Source organism: Nicotiana tabacum, chromosome 23 (genome assembly GCF_000715075.1).
Source record: "Nicotiana tabacum cultivar K326 chromosome 23, ASM71507v2, whole genome shotgun sequence".
NCBI classification, from domain to species: Eukaryota; Viridiplantae; Streptophyta; class Magnoliopsida; order Solanales; family Solanaceae; genus Nicotiana; species Nicotiana tabacum.
This window is the reverse complement of record NC_134102.1, coordinates 86,912,815-86,930,369: the sequence shown is the minus strand read 5'-3', so window position 1 is coordinate 86,930,369 and position 17,555 is coordinate 86,912,815. Positions and strand designations below refer to the sequence as shown.

The following is a 17,555-nucleotide window of genomic DNA, read 5'->3' as shown; positions in this document are numbered from 1 at the left end:
ATTGTAAGCAAACTCAGCAAGTGGCAAGATCTGGTCCCAAACACCCCCCCAAAATCTATCACACACGTACGGAGCATATCCTCTAATATCTGAATAGTGCGCTCGGACTGCCCATCCATCTGAGGGTGAAATGTTGTGCTCAACTCAACCCTAGTACCCAACTCATGTTGTACAACTCTCCAGAACCGTGATGTAAACTGCGTACCCCGGTCAGAGATAATAGATACAGGTATGCCATGAAGCCTGACGATCTCACGGATGTAGATTCGAGCTAGCTGCTCGGAAGAATAGGTAGTCATCACATGAATGAAATGAGCCGACTTGGTCAACCTATCCACAATCACCCAAACTGCATCAAACCTCCGCTGGGTCCGTGGAAGTCCAACAACGAAATCCATAGTGATCCGCTCCCATTTCCACTCTGGAATCTCAAACTTCTGAAGCAATCCACCTGGTCATTGATGCTCATATTTTACCTGCTGGCAATTCAGACATCGAGCCGCATACTCTACTATGTTCTTCTTCATTATCCTCCACCAGTAATGTTGTTTCAAGTCCTGATACATCTTTGCGACACCCGGATGAATAGAGTACCGCAAACTATGAGCCTCCTAGAAACTCAACTCACGCAAACCATCCACATTGGGCACACATAGCATGCCATGCATCCTCAATGCACCATCATCTCCAATAGTGACCTCCTTAGCATCACCGTGCTGGACCGTGTCCTTAAGGACAAGCAGATGGAGGTCATCATACTGTCGCTCCCTGATACGATCATAAAGAGAAGACCGAGAGACCACACAAGCCAATACTCGATTCGGCTCAGAAATATCCAATCTCACAAACTGGCTGGCTAAGGCCTGAACATCCAACGCCAATAGCCACTCTCCTGCTGGTAGATATGCTAAACTCCCCAAACTCTCTGCCCGGCGACTCAAAGCATCGGCCACCATATTGGCCTTCTTAGGGTGGTACAAAATAGTGATATCATAATCCTTAAGTAGCTCCGACCACCTCCGCTGACGTAAGTTAAGATCTTTCTGCTTAAACAGATGCTGCAAACTCCGATGATCGATGTAAATCTCACAAGGAACACCGTACAAATAATGCCGCCATATCTTCAAGGCATGAACAATAGCTGCTAACTCAAGGTCGTGGACAGGATAGTTCTTTTCGTGCACCTTCAGCTGTCTAGATGCGTAGGAAATCACCCTACCGTCCTGCATCAACATCGTGCTGAGACCAATCCGTGATACATCACAATATACAGTATAAGAGCCTGAACCTGTAGGTAATACCAATACTGGGGCTGTAGTCAAAGTTGTCTTGAGCTTCTGAAAGCTCTCCTCACATTCCTCTGTCCACCTGAACGGAGCACCCTTCTGGGTCAGCCTGGTCATAGGTGCTGCAATAGATGAGAATCCCTCTACAAAGCGACGGTAATACCCCGCCAAACCAAGAAAACTCCGGATCTCTATAGCTGAGGACGGTCTGGGCCAACTCTGCACTGCTTCAATCTTCTTTAGATCCACCTGGATCCCCTCACTCGATACTATATGACCCAAGAATACCATTCAGTCTAGCCAAAACTCACACTTTGAAAATTTTGGATATAACTTCTTTTCTCTCAAGGTCTGAAGTGCAGTCCTCAGGTGCTGCTCATGATCCTCCCGACTCTGGGAGTATACTAGAATGTCGTCAATAAACACAATGACAAATGAGTCAAGATAGGGCCGGAACACATTGTACATCAAGTGCATAAAAGTTGTTGGGGCATTGGTCAGCCCAAAAGACATCACAAGAAACTCATAGTGACCATATCTGGTCCTGAAAGAAGTCTTTAGGATATCTAACTCCCGAATCTTCAACTGATGATAACCTGAACATAAGTCAATCTTGGAAAATACCTTGGCACCCTGTAACTGATCAAATAAGTCATCAATACGAGGCAATGGATACCTCTTCTTCACTGTGACTTTGTTCAGCCGGCGGTAATCAATACACATACGCATAGAACCATCATTCTTCTTTACAAATAAGACAGGAGCACCCCAAGGTGACACACTAGGCCGAATGAAGCCTTTATCAAGCAATTCTTGTAACTGCTCTTTCAACTCCTTCAATTCAGGAGGAACCATATGATATGGAGTAATAGAGATGGGCTTAGTGCCCGACAACAAATCAATGCCAAAATCAATATCTCTGTCGGGCGGCATGCTCAGAAGATCTGCTGGAAACATATCTGGAAAGTCCCTCACTACTGGAACTGACTCAACTGTAGGGGTATCAATACTGACATCTCTCACATAAGCTAGATACGCGTCACACCCCTTCTAAACCATTCGTTAAGCTTTAAGAAAAGAAATAACTCTGCTTGGAGTATACTCTAAGGTACCTCTCCACTCTAATCGCGGTAAACCTGGCATAGCCAGCGTCACGATTTTAGCATGACAATCAAGAATAGCATAATTGGGCGACAACCAGTCCATGCCCAAAATAATATCAATGTCTACCATGATGAGCAATAGTAAATCGGCTCTGGTCTCAAAACCACTAAGAGCAATCAAACATGACCGATACACACGGTCCACAACAAGAGAATCTCCCATAGGAGTAGATACATAAATAGGGGAACTCAAAGAATCCCGAGATACTCCCAAATACGGAGCAAAATAAGAGGACACATAAGAATATGTAGAGCCTGGGTCAAATAATACCAACGCGTCTCTATGACAGACCAGAACAATACCTGTAATGAAAGAATCAGAAGCAACTGCCTCTGTACGAGCAGGAAGTGCATAATATCTGGCATGGCCTCCCCTTCTAGGGCGACCTCTACCTCCCCGTCCTCCACCTTGAGCTGGTTGAGCAGGTGGGGTGGCAGCTGGTGCTATAATCATATCCTGAGGACCCCGTGGAGCACGCTGTGGCTGAAAAGTCTGTGGAGGTGCACCCCTCCTAATCCTGGGGCAATCCCTCACCATGTGGCGAGTGTCTCCACACTCAAAACAAGCTCTGGGAGGGCGTGGCTACTGTTACTGGCTCGGGCCAGGTCTGCTGGACTGGCCGCTAGGAACACCCCATGTAGGAGGCACACTAGATACTGGCGGTGCATAATAAGGCTCTTGGGGTCTAGAAGGAGCAGGAACACCGCTGGAGGCTGGAAGAGCTGAATGAACGGGGCGGCTCACATAACCCCTACCATGGCGAGCTGCTGGGGCACGAGCTCCAGAATAATAACCAGCCTCTCGAGACCTCTTGGCCTCCCTCTCCTCTCTATCCCGGGCAAACATGCCCTCGAATCTCCTGGCAATACCCACAGCCTACTGATAAGAAAATATCCATCTCCAATTCCCTGGCACATACTACTCCGGATGCTAGGATGGAGACCCTCAATAAACCGTCGAACCCTCTCTCGAACTGTGGCAACTAAGGCCGGTACATGTCGGGCCAAATCACTGAAGCGAACTACATACTCTGACACAGTCATAGCACCCTAGCGCAGCTGCTCAAACTCCGCGCGCCATGAGTCCATGAGGCTCTGAGGGACATACTCTCTCAAAAACATGTCCGAGAACTAAGTCCATGTAAGTGAAGCTGCCTCAACCGGACTACTCAACTAATAAGTACGCCACTACTGATTGGCTACTCCTCTAAGCTGGAATATGGTAAAAGAAACCCCGCTCGTCTCCGCCATGCCCATAGTACGGAGAATACGATGACACTCCTCCAAAAAACCCTGAGCATCATCTGTAGCCAATCCGCTGAAAGTAGGTGGGTGGTACTTCTTGTACCTCTCAAGTCTGAGCTGCTCCGCCTCAAAAGTTGATGCCCTAACCTCGGGCTGAGCTGGAGCTACTAGCTGCATTAGTACAATCTCTGGAACCTGGTCGACCTGAACTCGCTGCTCTGGAGTACCGACGACGGGAGTCGGTGCTCCTCCCCTGGCCTGAGATGTGGCAAGAGCAAGTGGAATCAATCCAGCATGAGCTAAGGTGCTGAACATGCTCAGAAACTGGGCTAGAGTCTCCTGGAGAGTTGGTGCAGCAACAGGTATCTCAGGTGTCTGCCCTCCAGCTTGAGCTACTGGGGCTCCTCTGTAGCAACTCGTGCGGGTGCTCTGGCTGCACTATGTGGACGTCCTCGTCCTATACCCTGGTCCCGGCCTCTCGCGGCTCTAGCAGGGGGCGCGGGTGCATGTTCATCATATCAGCTTGTACGTGTCCTCACCATCTATGAAAGAATAGAATACAGAAATTTAGAATCTCTGAAGTCAACAATTTTCGCACGACAAGGAATCAAAGTAGTGAAATTTTCCTAACAATTCCATAGCCTCCCGAAGATAAGTACAGACGTCTCCGTACGGATCCGCGAGACTCTAATAAATCGGTTTGTGACTCACGACACCTACGAATCTAGAGCTCTGATACCAACTTGTCACGATCCAATTTCCCTTCCGTGTGACGTCGTGACGACACCTAGTCTCTACAACTAGGTAAGCCTAACATTTTGCGGAATAATAAAATAAAAATATAAATTTAACCAACTATTCAAAAATACACAACAAATCTCAAAATCTGCAACATCGTGAATCGCAAACTACAGAAGGAAAATTTAGTGTCTCTATACATCAGAGTCTAACAAGGAAAAATACAGAAGATAATGGGCATGAGAAAGAGTAGAAGGGGACTCTGAGGTCTGCAGACGCGGCAGATATACCTTGAAGTCTCCAAAGTTGTCCCGACTCACTGACAGTGCGGCTGATAAGGTACACCTCGATCTGCACACGAAAAACATGTGCAGAGAGTAGCCTGAGTATACCACAATCGGTACTCAGTAAGTGCCAAGCCTAACCTCGGTCGAGTAGTGACGAGGTCAGGTCAAGGCCCTACTGGTAAGTATATAATAAAACAATATAGAGTGTAATACTGCAATAAAATAAAGACTGAAATTTAATAACAATGAAATCATAGAAGGCAACAGCTTAGTACACAAAAACACAACAGGGGATCTCCCGAGATACCGTCCCGTAGTCCCAAACGTAAATGTGCAGGGGGATCTCCCGAGATACCGTCCCGTAGTCCCAAACGTAAATGTGCAGGGGGATCTCCCGAAATACCGTTCCGTAGTCCCAAAATAAATATGCATGGGGATCTCCCGGAATACCATTCCGTAGTCCCAAAATAAATGTGCAGGGGGATCTCCCGGAATACCGTTCCGTAGTCCCAAAATAAATGTGCAGGGGGATCTTCCGGAATACCGTTCCGTAGTCCCAAAATAAATGTGCAGGGGGGATCTCCCGAAAAACCGTTCCGTAGTCCCAAAGTAATTATGCAGTACAGGGGGATCTCCAGGAATACCGTTCCGTAGTCCCAAAGTAATTATGCAGTACAGGGGGATCTCCCGGAATACCACTCTGTAGTCCCAAAGTAAATATGCAACGCGAATGGTAGAAATACAACTACATCACGAAATTCTTACAATTTAGACTAAGTACCAGTCAGGGAAGAAGCAGGAAATTCACTAAGCATGCTGCACATAATTCACATAAACAATTAAGACACGTAGACATGTTGTATTAGACTAAACATGGTAGCTACACATATTGGAATAACTCAATTAAGAATGAAAATAGATTAGTACTCATTAAAATGGTATAACTCAAAATAACAGAAAAACATGTTGCTGCTCGGTAAGAAAATCGGGTTTTACCACAACTAGCCCGTGTACGTACTCGTCAACTCATGTACACGGCGCTCACATATCACAATAATTCCAAATCTTAAGGGAATTTCCCCCACACAACGTTAGGCAAGCCACTTACCTCGAGTCAAGCTCAATTAATCGGTCACAATGCCTTTCCCACGAATATCCGCCTCTGAATGGCCCAAATCTAGCCAAAAGAAATTACGTATCATAAATACAACAATAATAGACTCATCTAATTAACGAAATCAACATTTAATGAAAAATCTGAAATTTAACTCAAAAATCGCATGTGGGCCCCATTTCTCGGAATCGGGTAAAAGTCATAAAATATGAAAGCTCATTCACTCACGAGTCTAACTATATCAAATTTACTAAAATTTGACACCAAAATCTCGATCAAAACACCAAAATTTGGCCTAAGAACTTTTCTCAATTTTTTACCCCAAATCCGAATTTAAACGATGAATTCAAGCATAGATTAGTGGAATATAACCATAAGGGAGTTAAGAATTATTACCCAAAAACTTCCTCCGAAAATCTCTCCAAATTCTGCCTTCTACCGAGCTCTCAATCAAATTTGTGAAGTGAACTTCAAACCCTCGAATCTGCCCCTTTTCTTCCCAGTTATTACGCATCTGCGGACCTTGGGTCGCACCTGCAACGCCGCACCTGCGGAATTTCCTTCGCAGGTGCGGAAACGACTTAAGAGGGCTGGGTCCGTTTCTGCGGAAAAAGGGTCGCACCTGTGAGTGCGCGCCTGCGGACTATTGTCCGCTTCTGCGATCTCCTCCGCGCCTGTGGGTCCTTTAACGCATCTGCGGGCATCGCAGATGCGGCATTTCCCTTCGCACCTGCGACCCCTGACCACACATCCCAAATCCGCTTCTGTGCTTGCCTCTCCGCACGTGCGATCATGCACCTGCGACCTCTCCACCACAGGTGCGAAAATGACAGAAGCCTGAAGACTTCAGCAGCAACACACATCTAACTTTTGATCCGTTAAGCACTCGAAACTCACCTGAGGCCCCAGGGACCTCAACCAAACCTACCAATCAATCCTATAACACCATACGAACTTAGTTGAGCTCTCAAATCACATCAAACAACGCTAAAATCACGAATCACCCTCCGATTCAAACTTAAAGAACTTGAAACTTCAAAATTCTACAACTCATGCCGAAACCTATCAAATCACGTCCGATTGACCTCGAATTTTGCGCACAAGTCATAATCAACATTACGGACCTACTCCAATTTCCGGAATCGAAAAACGACCCCGATATCAAAAATTTCACTACCGGTCCAAAACTCCAAAAATTCGACTTTCGTTATTTCAAGCCTAAATGAGTTACGGACCTCCAAAACACAATTCGGACACGTCCCTAAACCCAAAATCACCTAACGGAGCTAACGGAACCGACGAAATTCCATTCCGGAGTTGTCTTCACACAGTTCCGGCTATGGTCCAAATCATAAGGCTTAAGCTCTCATTTAGGGACTAAGTGTCCCAAAACACTCCGAAACTCAAAACCAATCATCTCGGCAAGTCACAATAGCAGAAATAGATATGGGGAAAGCAGTTAATAGGGGTTCGGGGCTCTAACTCTCAAAACGACCGGCCGGGTCGTTACAAATTCATGTCTTGTTAGTCTAGTCAAATTTGATTTATAGTATTATAAATAGGGATGCTACTACATATTTTCTATTATGGAGAGATAATTATGATGTAGAGATTCAAGAGTTTATGAGTTATGAAAATGTCTCCTACCACGTTCTCTCCCTAGTTTAATAAATTTTTTCTATACAGTCTTTGTTGAATTTTTTGCTTGTGCCTAAATTCTTTTTCGGGTTATTTCAATCCCTCATATTTAGAAGCAAAAAAAAAAATAGAAGAAGAAGAAGAAGAACAGAGAGACCCACAATGCTTAAGCCCTCAAGAATTTAACTGCCCGTTCCCTCCCAAAAACAAAGAAATAAAGCAGAACTTGTAAGTGTGAAAATGTAAAACATATGCTAAAATTATTTATTTGTATACTGAAGTATTACAAGATAAAACTTTAACTACAAATAAGCACAACATACTCTAAATTATTAAAAACAACACAAATAAAAAGATAATTAACACCACCAATGTATAAATCTAGTTCTTAGGAACCCAAACAATGTGATCCTCAGGAAGGAAATGGCAAACCGAAACAAATCCAGGTGTAACCTTAAGAAGTTTAAAAGCCAAATGTTTTGGGTTCCAAGCTGAAATATTCTTATGGCAAACAACTACTGCTTTAGCCTTTGTTCCATCAGCACTAACCAAAGAAACCATATATGACTCTATTGTTTCTGTTTTATGACAGTAGAAAACTGCATATTCATAATTCTGCTAGTAGCAAACTACAGCATCAGATTTCCCATTTTTCATTTTCTTGGCTCCTAGAATTGTGTATTTCTGCATTTGTGTTTCCTTCTCTGTCTCTGTTGACACTGGTTGCACTTTGTTTCCTAACTTTGATGTGCTGAAATCAACCATGGATTCTAATTAAGTAGCACAGTACTTCTCTTCTCCTTTAATACCTGCCGTTCGAAAATATAATGTATAAAAAGTAAGAAAGAGATTTTGTCCTTATAAGTATTGGCTTAGCCATTTTCAAAAGGAGGGACAAATTTATAGAATTGAACGATGGAGCTATTCAAAGCAGTCCATTTTAATAATTTGTAAATAGAGTTCTTCGTTTAAATATACAACTTAAATTTACATTTTATATCTAAATTCAAGTTTTAAATAAACCTGAAAATATCAAGCACTACTAGAAATAAAGACGTTTCCCACGGAAGAATCGGTAGGAAACCCGTGTGAAATTTCATATTCCCATGGGAGACGCTCAGTGGGAATATGGCTAGTGAGAAAATAGTTTCCCATGATATTCGTGGGTAATTCCCAGGGAGTTTCCCATTGAGGGTTTTACGAGAACTTGGTGGGGTCACATAGTGTATTTTCCCACAAACGTCGTGGGAAAAGTAAAATAATATATTAATTTAATTTTCTTAAGTTTCTCACTGAATCAGTGGGATATATTATAAATAATTTAGATATTTTTTTATTTTACACATGAAAGCAGTGGAAAATATTCGTAACCTGGAAATAAACATATGAACATTCCCACAAATATCAATGGGAAATATTAAAATTCTAGAAAAAATATGCATAAAATTCCCATAGAGTCGGTGAGAAATCTGGAAAATATTTTTGCATGACCTAATTTATTTTTAGAACTACACCTACCAAACAAAAAGTACAACCAACAATACAAGACTAAATACAATTAAACATTCAAATACCAAATTCAACATGCAATCCAATTCATATACAACACCTAATTCAATCTATTTCATAAACAATATCCAATTAAACAGAAAGTAGAACAAAAACTCAAAAAAACCTACATTCAATATTCAACATTAAGGTACCATCCAAGACAAACTAATAAAATAAACTAGTCCTTAGTTATCATCAGATGCTGGAGAACGAGGCACAGGAAAGGCACAAGAAATGCACCAGATGCTAAGAGAGAGTTTATCTGAGACTTGAGACTTTTAACATCATTAGTGACAAGTATTCCATAGTTATCATCAATCGACTGATTTTGAATGAACTCCTCCAAGCTTCGTTTGAAAGTAACCTGTCAAAAAAATACAATTATTATAAAAGTAAACTTAATAAAAAAAAAAAAAACTATGCAAGTATCCTTATTTCTCAAACTTTAAAGTGAAACACACGGAAAGATAAAAAGCTTAACATTCTGGAAAAAATTAAAAGTACAAAAACAACAACAATAACAACCCAATAGAATCCCACTAGTGGGGTCTGGGGAGGGTAGAGTGTACGCAAACCTTACCCCTATCCCAAAGGGATAGAGAGGCTATTTCCGGGAGACCCTCGGCTCAGAGGCTCAAGCAAGAAAAAGAAGTGGTGCCTTCAGCATATATATACTGCAGTAACTACAAACAACCCATTTGAGGACATCTTATCTGTGAAACCAAATTCTTTATAGCAAGTGTAAAAATTGTTCTCTGGAACCACACAAGATCTACAACTAGAAATAGTCTATCTATTACTATATTGGAAAGAGAATAACCATGATGCATTGACAGAATCAGTATTCTCCAACCAAAATAAACCTTTCCACCAAATTTCCAAGGACAATTAACAGAGCTTCGTTGCACAAATTGCACAAATTTTCTCAATTACAAACTTCGTTTCTGGCGAAGAAACCGCCATAATTTGCACTGAGTATCCCCATTATATCTGGCTACTATAACTACCGTAATGTTAATTTTTTGTTTTCTTTACAATTTTCTTGTTCCACTACAACATACTGGTCATTTACTCCTTATACCACTCCTTCATTTTCTTTTATTTTCTTCCTTAATGATTAATGAAACAAAGATTTCTAAAACTTAGCAGATCAATCATTTAGCAAAATTAAGTTACTGATTCATGTGTATCACACTGCTAGCTTTCATTACATGCCTGGACCTTACAGACAAAGGACAGTGTGAAAGAACTAATGAAGGATGGAGAACAACCTTTGAAACACTTCATTCAACATTTAAACCACAAAGATATCATTACGTAATGTAAAAGCAAATATACATAAATTTGCAACAGAGGTTATAGTTTGATTATTGGACTTGCACTTACCATTAATCTAAGAAATAGGTAAAAGTTGTGCAATCATTTTACTGGATCATGTATTTGAAAACTGATGCACCAGTAGAATGCTTTTACATTTACTTTATACACTCACATCTAGAGGAACCATTACTATGAACAGAGGTTGAGTTTCTAATAGCCAATACTTTCTCTTACTAATTGAGAAGGCTACTGGAAGCAACAGATACGAGATACAAAATTAGGCTATCCAAGCTGGATGAAATAATGTTGTTATCCTTGAACACGACCACATGAATGAACGGGGAGAGTAAGTCAAATGAAAAATAGCACCTCTAGCAAGTGTTTCCTGGCAATGAGCAACTAGAGAAAAGGAAAATATCTCGCCTTCAACATACATTCAAACACCTTCAACATACAGTCAAGCTACTTTTTATAACGCTGGAGAAGTAAAAGGCCAACGTACACTGTTAAATTCAACCTTTCTCAAAGTGAACAAATAATTAGATTATACCTATTTTCAGATTCAAACAGTAACATCAAAAATAAAAATCTCATTTCCAGAAAAATAAAATGACAAAAGAATTTTTCAAAAGAAAATAAGACACATACCTTGAAGAATCTCAAAAATTCGAAAATGAAAGCTGTCTGAAAGAAGTAAAAAAATTAGATGAGCCTGGGTATTCTCAATCCAAAATAATAAATAAAAAATTATAATGAACAATTCCAGATTACAGAGATAGATACCTCCGATTGTCTAGTTGTACTCTCAAATCTGTTAAATGCCACAAAATCTGGCCGGAAAAATACAGATCAGAAGAATAGAAAAAGGGATTGCACTATCAGATGACTAGATTTTCTGGTAAAATTAAGACATACAGTTAGGGTTTGAAGCTCCGGAAAAATCTGGTCCAGAAGACGTTTTTGCCTAATCTCTTCGCTGCTCTGTTTTGAAGAATTTACTCCAATTGAAAACAAACACAATGTCATTACACATATTTTATTGAGAAAGAAAAAAACAAAATCGTTCGTCGACCTAGGAGAAATCAAATCTCACCCTAGTTACCTCCGCCGCTTTGCATTCCAAGGAGCTATCAGTTGGTCGGCGCGCGATATTTCCGGTATATCCCGCCGTTAAGGCATTGAAGGCGTGGAGAGGAGTCCCAAGTAGCTGGGTTAAGGTGTATTAGGAGAGAGAGACAGCTGTAGCAAACTAGGGTATTTGAGAATCCTTGGAGTCCCAACTAAAAGTCAGCGTAGGAGCCATAAAGTGAGAAGAATAATAATACTTAAACGTAATTAAACTAGATCAAAATTAAAGTAGACGAAGAAAGAACGCAACTCAAGCAATTGAAGCGAAAGGAATTTAAAGGGAAGAAGGCAGTTCAGCCGAATTGTTGAAAAGATAAAACCTTGAGGCATAGTAAAATTAAAAAAGGGAAAGATTTGGGAAAATTTTGAAACATGTGGGAGAAATTACCGCATCTGCTTTTGGAGCCAAAAAGAATGAAATTTTAGGCAACAAAACCAAACAATTTAGTTGAGAAATTAAATTTTTCTTAATAACAAAAATATTTTTCGCATCAATAAAATTGCTAAAATCTCTATATTAGATAAGTGCAACAATACTTTAATTCGTATGATGAAAATAGCGAAAATCTAAGTGCTTAGTTTTGTTAGTATTATTTACATCCTTTCAAAATTTAAATTATCTCAAATAAAATGACAAAACATAAATTATGTGTACATAATTATAAAACTTAAATATCTTTCGGGTAAATATCGCGCACCTGACGTATGATCGTTACCTCACATAAGGTGTTGTTTACGGTCAAGCTAAAGCGTACTATTTTACAATAATTATTTATTGTCACGACCTAAAATTTTCCACCGACGGGATCGTGATGGCGCCTAACATTTCACTTGCTAGGCAAGCCAACGTTAGAGAATCATTAAACCAATTCCTTATTCACATTGAGTAATTAACAATAATTAACTAAGATAAAATATAATAAGTGCGGAATATCATAAAACTGTATTAATTACTACCACCCGCATCTGGAGTCACAATTCACGAGCATTCTAGAATCTATTACAAGTAATAGTCTGAAAGAAATACAACTATCTGAATGAAAGAAAATAGTAGGACATAAAAGATAGACAGGGACTTCAAGGTCTGTGAACGCCGACAGATCAACCTTGAGTCTCCGGACAGCGGACCAATAGCAAAATCTCGATCAACCTGAGCCGGTACCAAAATCTGCACAGAAAGTGCAGAGTGCAGCATCAATACAACCGACCCCATGTACTAGTAAGTGTTGAGCCTAACCTCGGCGAAGTAATAATGAGGCTAGGACAAGACACCCACATATAACCTGAACAATATAATCATGCTAGTGGCAACAACAGTAAATAAAGAAATAACGCAGAAATAATGGGAAGGAGACATACAGTGGGGGATACAATATAAAGAGTGAGAATAATGAAAATACAGAATTAAACCGAAAATCCTTAAACGAATTGAGCAAATAAAACAGCAAGGGAAAACTGCATGGCATCACCCTTCGTGATTTTACTCTCAACCTCACCAAATAAATAAATAGAACGGCACGACATCACCCTTCGTGCTTTTACTCTCAACCTCACCAAATAAATAAATAGAACGGCACAGCATCACCCTTCGTGCTTTTACTCTTATAATATACACGGCATCACCAAGATTTTGTTGAAAATTAAACCAAGATTAATTAGTATTTCTAAGTTGTCTAGGATTTGGTATTTATTAGTTTACTTAATTTATGTCTAGTTAGGTTTTATTTACCAAATTCATATTAATTCATGTCTTGTTAGTTTAGTCAAATTTGATTTGTAGTATTATAAATAGGGATGCTACTATATATTTTCTATTATGGAGAGATAATTATGATGTAGAGATTCAAGAGTTTATGAGTTGTGAAAAAGTATTCTACCATGTTCTCTCCCTAGTTTAATAAATTTCTTCTATACAGTCTTTGTTGAATTTTTTGCTTATGCCTAAAATTTCTTTTGGGGTTATTTCAATCCCTCATATTTAGAAGCAAAAAAAAAAGAAGAAGAAGAAGAAGAAGAAGAAGAAGAAGAAGAAGAAGAAGAAGAAGAAGAAGAAGAAGAAGAAGAAGAAGAGAGAGACCCACAATGCTTAAGCCCTCAAGAATTCAACTGCCCGTTCCCTCCCAAAAACAAAGAAATAAAGCAAAACTTGTAAGTGTGGAAATGTAAAACATATGCTGAAATTATTTATTTGTATACTGAAGTATTACAAGATAAAACTTTAACTACAAATAAGAACAACATACTCTAAATTATTAAAAATAACACAAATATAAAGATAATTAACACCACCAATGTATAAATCTAGTTCTTAGGAACCCAAACAATGTGATCCTCAGGAAGGAAATGGCAAACCGGAACAGATCCAGGTGTAACCTTAAGAAGTTTAAAAGCCAAATGTTTTGGGTTCCAAGCTGAAGTATTCTTATGCAAAACAGCTACTGCTTTAGCCTTTATTCCATCAGCACCAACCAAAGAAACCATATATGACTCTGCTGTTTCTATTTTATGACAGTAGAAAACTGCATATGCATAATTCTGCTAGTAGCAAACTACAGCATCAAATTTCCCATTTTCCATTTTCTTGGCTCCTAGAATTGTGTATTTCTGCATTTGTGTTTCCTTCTCTGTCTCTGTTGACACTGGTTGCACTTTGTTTCCTATCCTTGATGTGCTGAAATCAACCATGGATTCTAATGAAGTAGCACAGTACTTCTCTTCTCCTTTAATACCTGTCGTTCGAAAATATAATGTATAAAAAGTAATAAAGAGATTTTGTCCTTATAAGTATTGGCTTAGCCATTTTCAAAAGAAGGGACAAATTTATAGAATTGAACGATGGAGCTATTCAAAGTAGTCCATTTTAATAATTTATAAATAGAGTTCTTCGTTTAAATATACAACTTAAATTTACATTTTATATTTAAATTCAAGTTTTAAATAAACCTAAAAATATCAAGTACTACTAGAAATACAGACATTTCCCACGGAAGAATCGGTGGGAAATCCGTGTGAAATTTCAATATTCCCACGGTATTCCCCTGGGAGGCGGTCAGTGGAAATATTGCTGGTGGAAAAATAGTTTCCCATAATATTCGTGGGTAATTCCCAGGGAGTTTTCCATTGAGGGTTTCACGAGAATATCAAGTGTTTAGTAGTAGTATTAGTATTAGTATATATCAACTCATTTTCGTCTTCTGACGTGGGACAATTTTCACTTCAAACATATATATTACTACAAACTAGGAGTTTAAGTACACCATCATGGAAGTTGATGACAGTAAAAGGTAACGATTTTCATATCAAACCTGATATAATAATCAGAAAAAATAGAGTAGTTATATAATCAATTGAATTGCACTGATAAAGTGTAATTTTATTTTTTAGCTTTTGGTTCCGAAGGATATATAAAAGCTTTTTACACACTCAATATATATACATAAATCCATCTAATTAACAATACCTAGCTCCTCACATTCTTGGACAGTATGTTTGTTTGACGAAAAGGGAATAGAGTCGGGTTTAACTAAAAACTGGTTAAGAATTTCTGGCATCTTGTTTGACGAAAAGGGAATAGAATTTGCGACTTGGCGAAGCAAGAAAGTAGCTGAATTATTTGTAGTTTTCACAAATTGGAGTTCATGTTACTCCCTTGATGCAAGTCTTTCTCAAGGAAAAAAATAGCTACGTTTGGGTTATCGTGAAGTTGATCATCTTTGGCGACGTAATTGTAAACAAACGGTGATGGTCCGGGTCGTACACCGACGTAGATCGGCAGCCTTCCGTGGTGGACGGGGGTGGTCACGCCCACTCCTCCTTTGTCGACGCCGACTGATATGATCTGATGATTAGTTGAGTTGTACACAGCTGCGTAAAGTAGTAACTTATGCTTTAGTAGTAGTAAGGAATAAGTGGTTAATCTAGTTATATAGATTTGGAATATTGACAGTTTGATCCCTTACTTAGTTACACTTAAGTCTATTAGTTATATTACTTTACACTTCAGTCCATCTTCCTAATTAAGGGTATATGTAACAGAAGAATGTTCATTGAGAGATATGAAAGAATGATTTCTGCTTTTTTCCTTCTCTTAGTAATTCTCTTAACTTTTCTCTTTACTTTTATCGAGTTACATCACCGACGTGGGTTGTGCCCCCGGTGCTTACGCCGACGCCTTTGTGGCCGACGTTGATGTTGGTGCCCCCCTGCCGGAGGGACCCTTGCTGGTGCTTACGCCGATGCCTTTGTGGCCAACGTTGACGTTATTGCCGCACCCGGAGTGCCCTTTGCCGGTGTTGACGTTTACTCCGCCTTTGCCTACTACCACTGAAGTGGTTTTGTCCTCTGTCAATCCTGCAAAATAATTTTGGTCTTTTGGTGATTAATACATTTAGAGTTTATTATTACTCATTTTCTAATAAGCAAAGTATAACTTGGTAATTAATTGGTTACTAACTATTTGTTGTTTACCCTAAAAATGGATAGCAATGAAATTTATTTGTGATTTTAAGGATACGTGGATTAATTCGATACAAACGATAAATTGCGTAAGATTAAACGGACAAATGAGGTAATAAATTATCAAACCACTTGAGGAGGGTGATTCCACACTAAACAGCAGCCTTAATAAAATATCCGCTCTCGGTCCCGGACTCACAATGACCAAGCATTGATGAACAAGAACTAGTACTTTGAATAATATAGAGAAGTAATAGTATATTGCCTTGATATGCGTATTACAATGTCCCCAATAAATAATCAGACCCCTATTTATATAGTAGGGGAGTTTTACCCTAAGTACAATTCTATGAAAGGTAAAAAAATCTTCTGTTTAACCAACCACTAGTTCTCTAGTAATACGTGCCGAGATCTACACCGTGATATCCGGCTGGTCACGGATATCACGGCCTTTTGTTGGTCATGCTCGGTTACCTGGTAGTGTTCTCCGAGGCCTTTAGGATTCGAACTGAACTCGGGGTCATGGCTTTGATACTCTCGAGGCTGGGCGCTTTTCCCGGACCCGGCTCGAGGAGCTCCTGGTCTCGAATTTGGTTCCTTGTCGTTGCGTCTCTTGCTCTGTTTGCTTCATCGAAAGACAAGGCATCTCATGGGCTCAGTTTTACCCATATACAGATAGTCCCCTCATTTCTCAGAGAGCAAGTTTACAAAAACTACGGAAACGACATGAGCACCTCGTTTCCTTCCCAAAACGTCGCAGCAGAAACGACAAAAGATTCGAAACGTCCCGTCAGATGTGTCATAATGACTTCAAATGCGTGTTAGCTATCGACATGATGTCCTTGGATACGAAACATCGCGAAACCTTTTTAAATACTCCCCTCTTTCGTTCATTTTTTACTTTTTGGACAAGCTTCTACCCTCGTACCTTGAGGATATCACTGCCTTTTTTCCTACCCTGACATTTTTACCTCCGTTCTTCAAGAGTTTTCATCAAATTGCAAGTTTTCGTTTATCTTTTATCCAAACCAGCACGTTTGATTTTCTCAGCAAGCTTTTATCCTTCATCTACTAATCTTCCTTTTCACTTATTCTAACAATCGCGAAGAATTGTAAGATTGTTCCCCAAAAAGTTGTTACTTCTTCTTCAAGGCCGACCGCGGAAGCCGAGGAGAGTGCTCACGATGTGGTTGACCTTGAGAGGTTCGCTTCAGGCGTGGCTACTGATGAACCGGCAGCCGAACCTCCCTTGAAAATGTTCGTCCCCGGGGGGTGTTCGGTCGCTGATAACTTTAAGATCCAAAAACTTTTATCGGTGCAAGGCCGATGCGAGGCGATATCCCGGTACATTTGCTCCATCACCGAGGCCGCCCTTCCTACGGTTCGCAAGGAGTGTGCCTAGGTGAATAAGGACATAGTAATCTATGGGCCCAATGATGACATTACTACCCATGTGGAGGAGTATCTTAGTGTTTACACTTATCCCTTCATACAGAGCCCGGTGACCCGGTTGTTCTGGATTTCTGTATGAGGAATGAAGTGTGCCTTGGTCAGATCCACCACCGCTATGGAGGATTGTAATCCTCTTCTGATTTTTCATGAATAAAATTGATTCCTGCTTGTTTACCAT

General features: G+C 40.0%; 1 protein-coding gene, 1 long non-coding RNA gene and 1 pseudogene across 2 annotated transcripts; all 3 read right to left on the bottom strand.

The window, feature by feature from the left end:
- Window positions 1-7,852: 7,852 nt before the first annotated feature.
- LOC142177256 (BURP domain protein RD22-like) lies at window positions 7,853-8,236 on the bottom strand. Its single transcript, XM_075245728.1, has 2 exons — window positions 8,105-8,236; window positions 7,853-7,999 (listed from the first exon to the last, which is right to left on the bottom strand). The coding sequence occupies exons 1-2, from the start codon at window positions 8,234-8,236 to the stop codon at window positions 7,853-7,855; spliced, it is 279 nt and encodes a 92-aa protein (XP_075101829.1).
- A 764-nt stretch (window positions 8,237-9,000) lies between these two features.
- LOC107796868 (uncharacterized) lies at window positions 9,001-11,636 on the bottom strand. The gene is made up of 5 exons (XR_001650530.2): window positions 11,436-11,636; window positions 11,258-11,340; window positions 11,126-11,172; window positions 10,991-11,026; window positions 9,001-9,386 (listed from the first exon to the last, which is right to left on the bottom strand). It is a non-coding gene; the product is annotated as an uncharacterized LOC107796868 (long non-coding RNA).
- A 2,013-nt stretch (window positions 11,637-13,649) lies between these two features.
- On the bottom strand, window positions 13,650-17,555 carry LOC107796867 (uncharacterized; annotated as a pseudogene).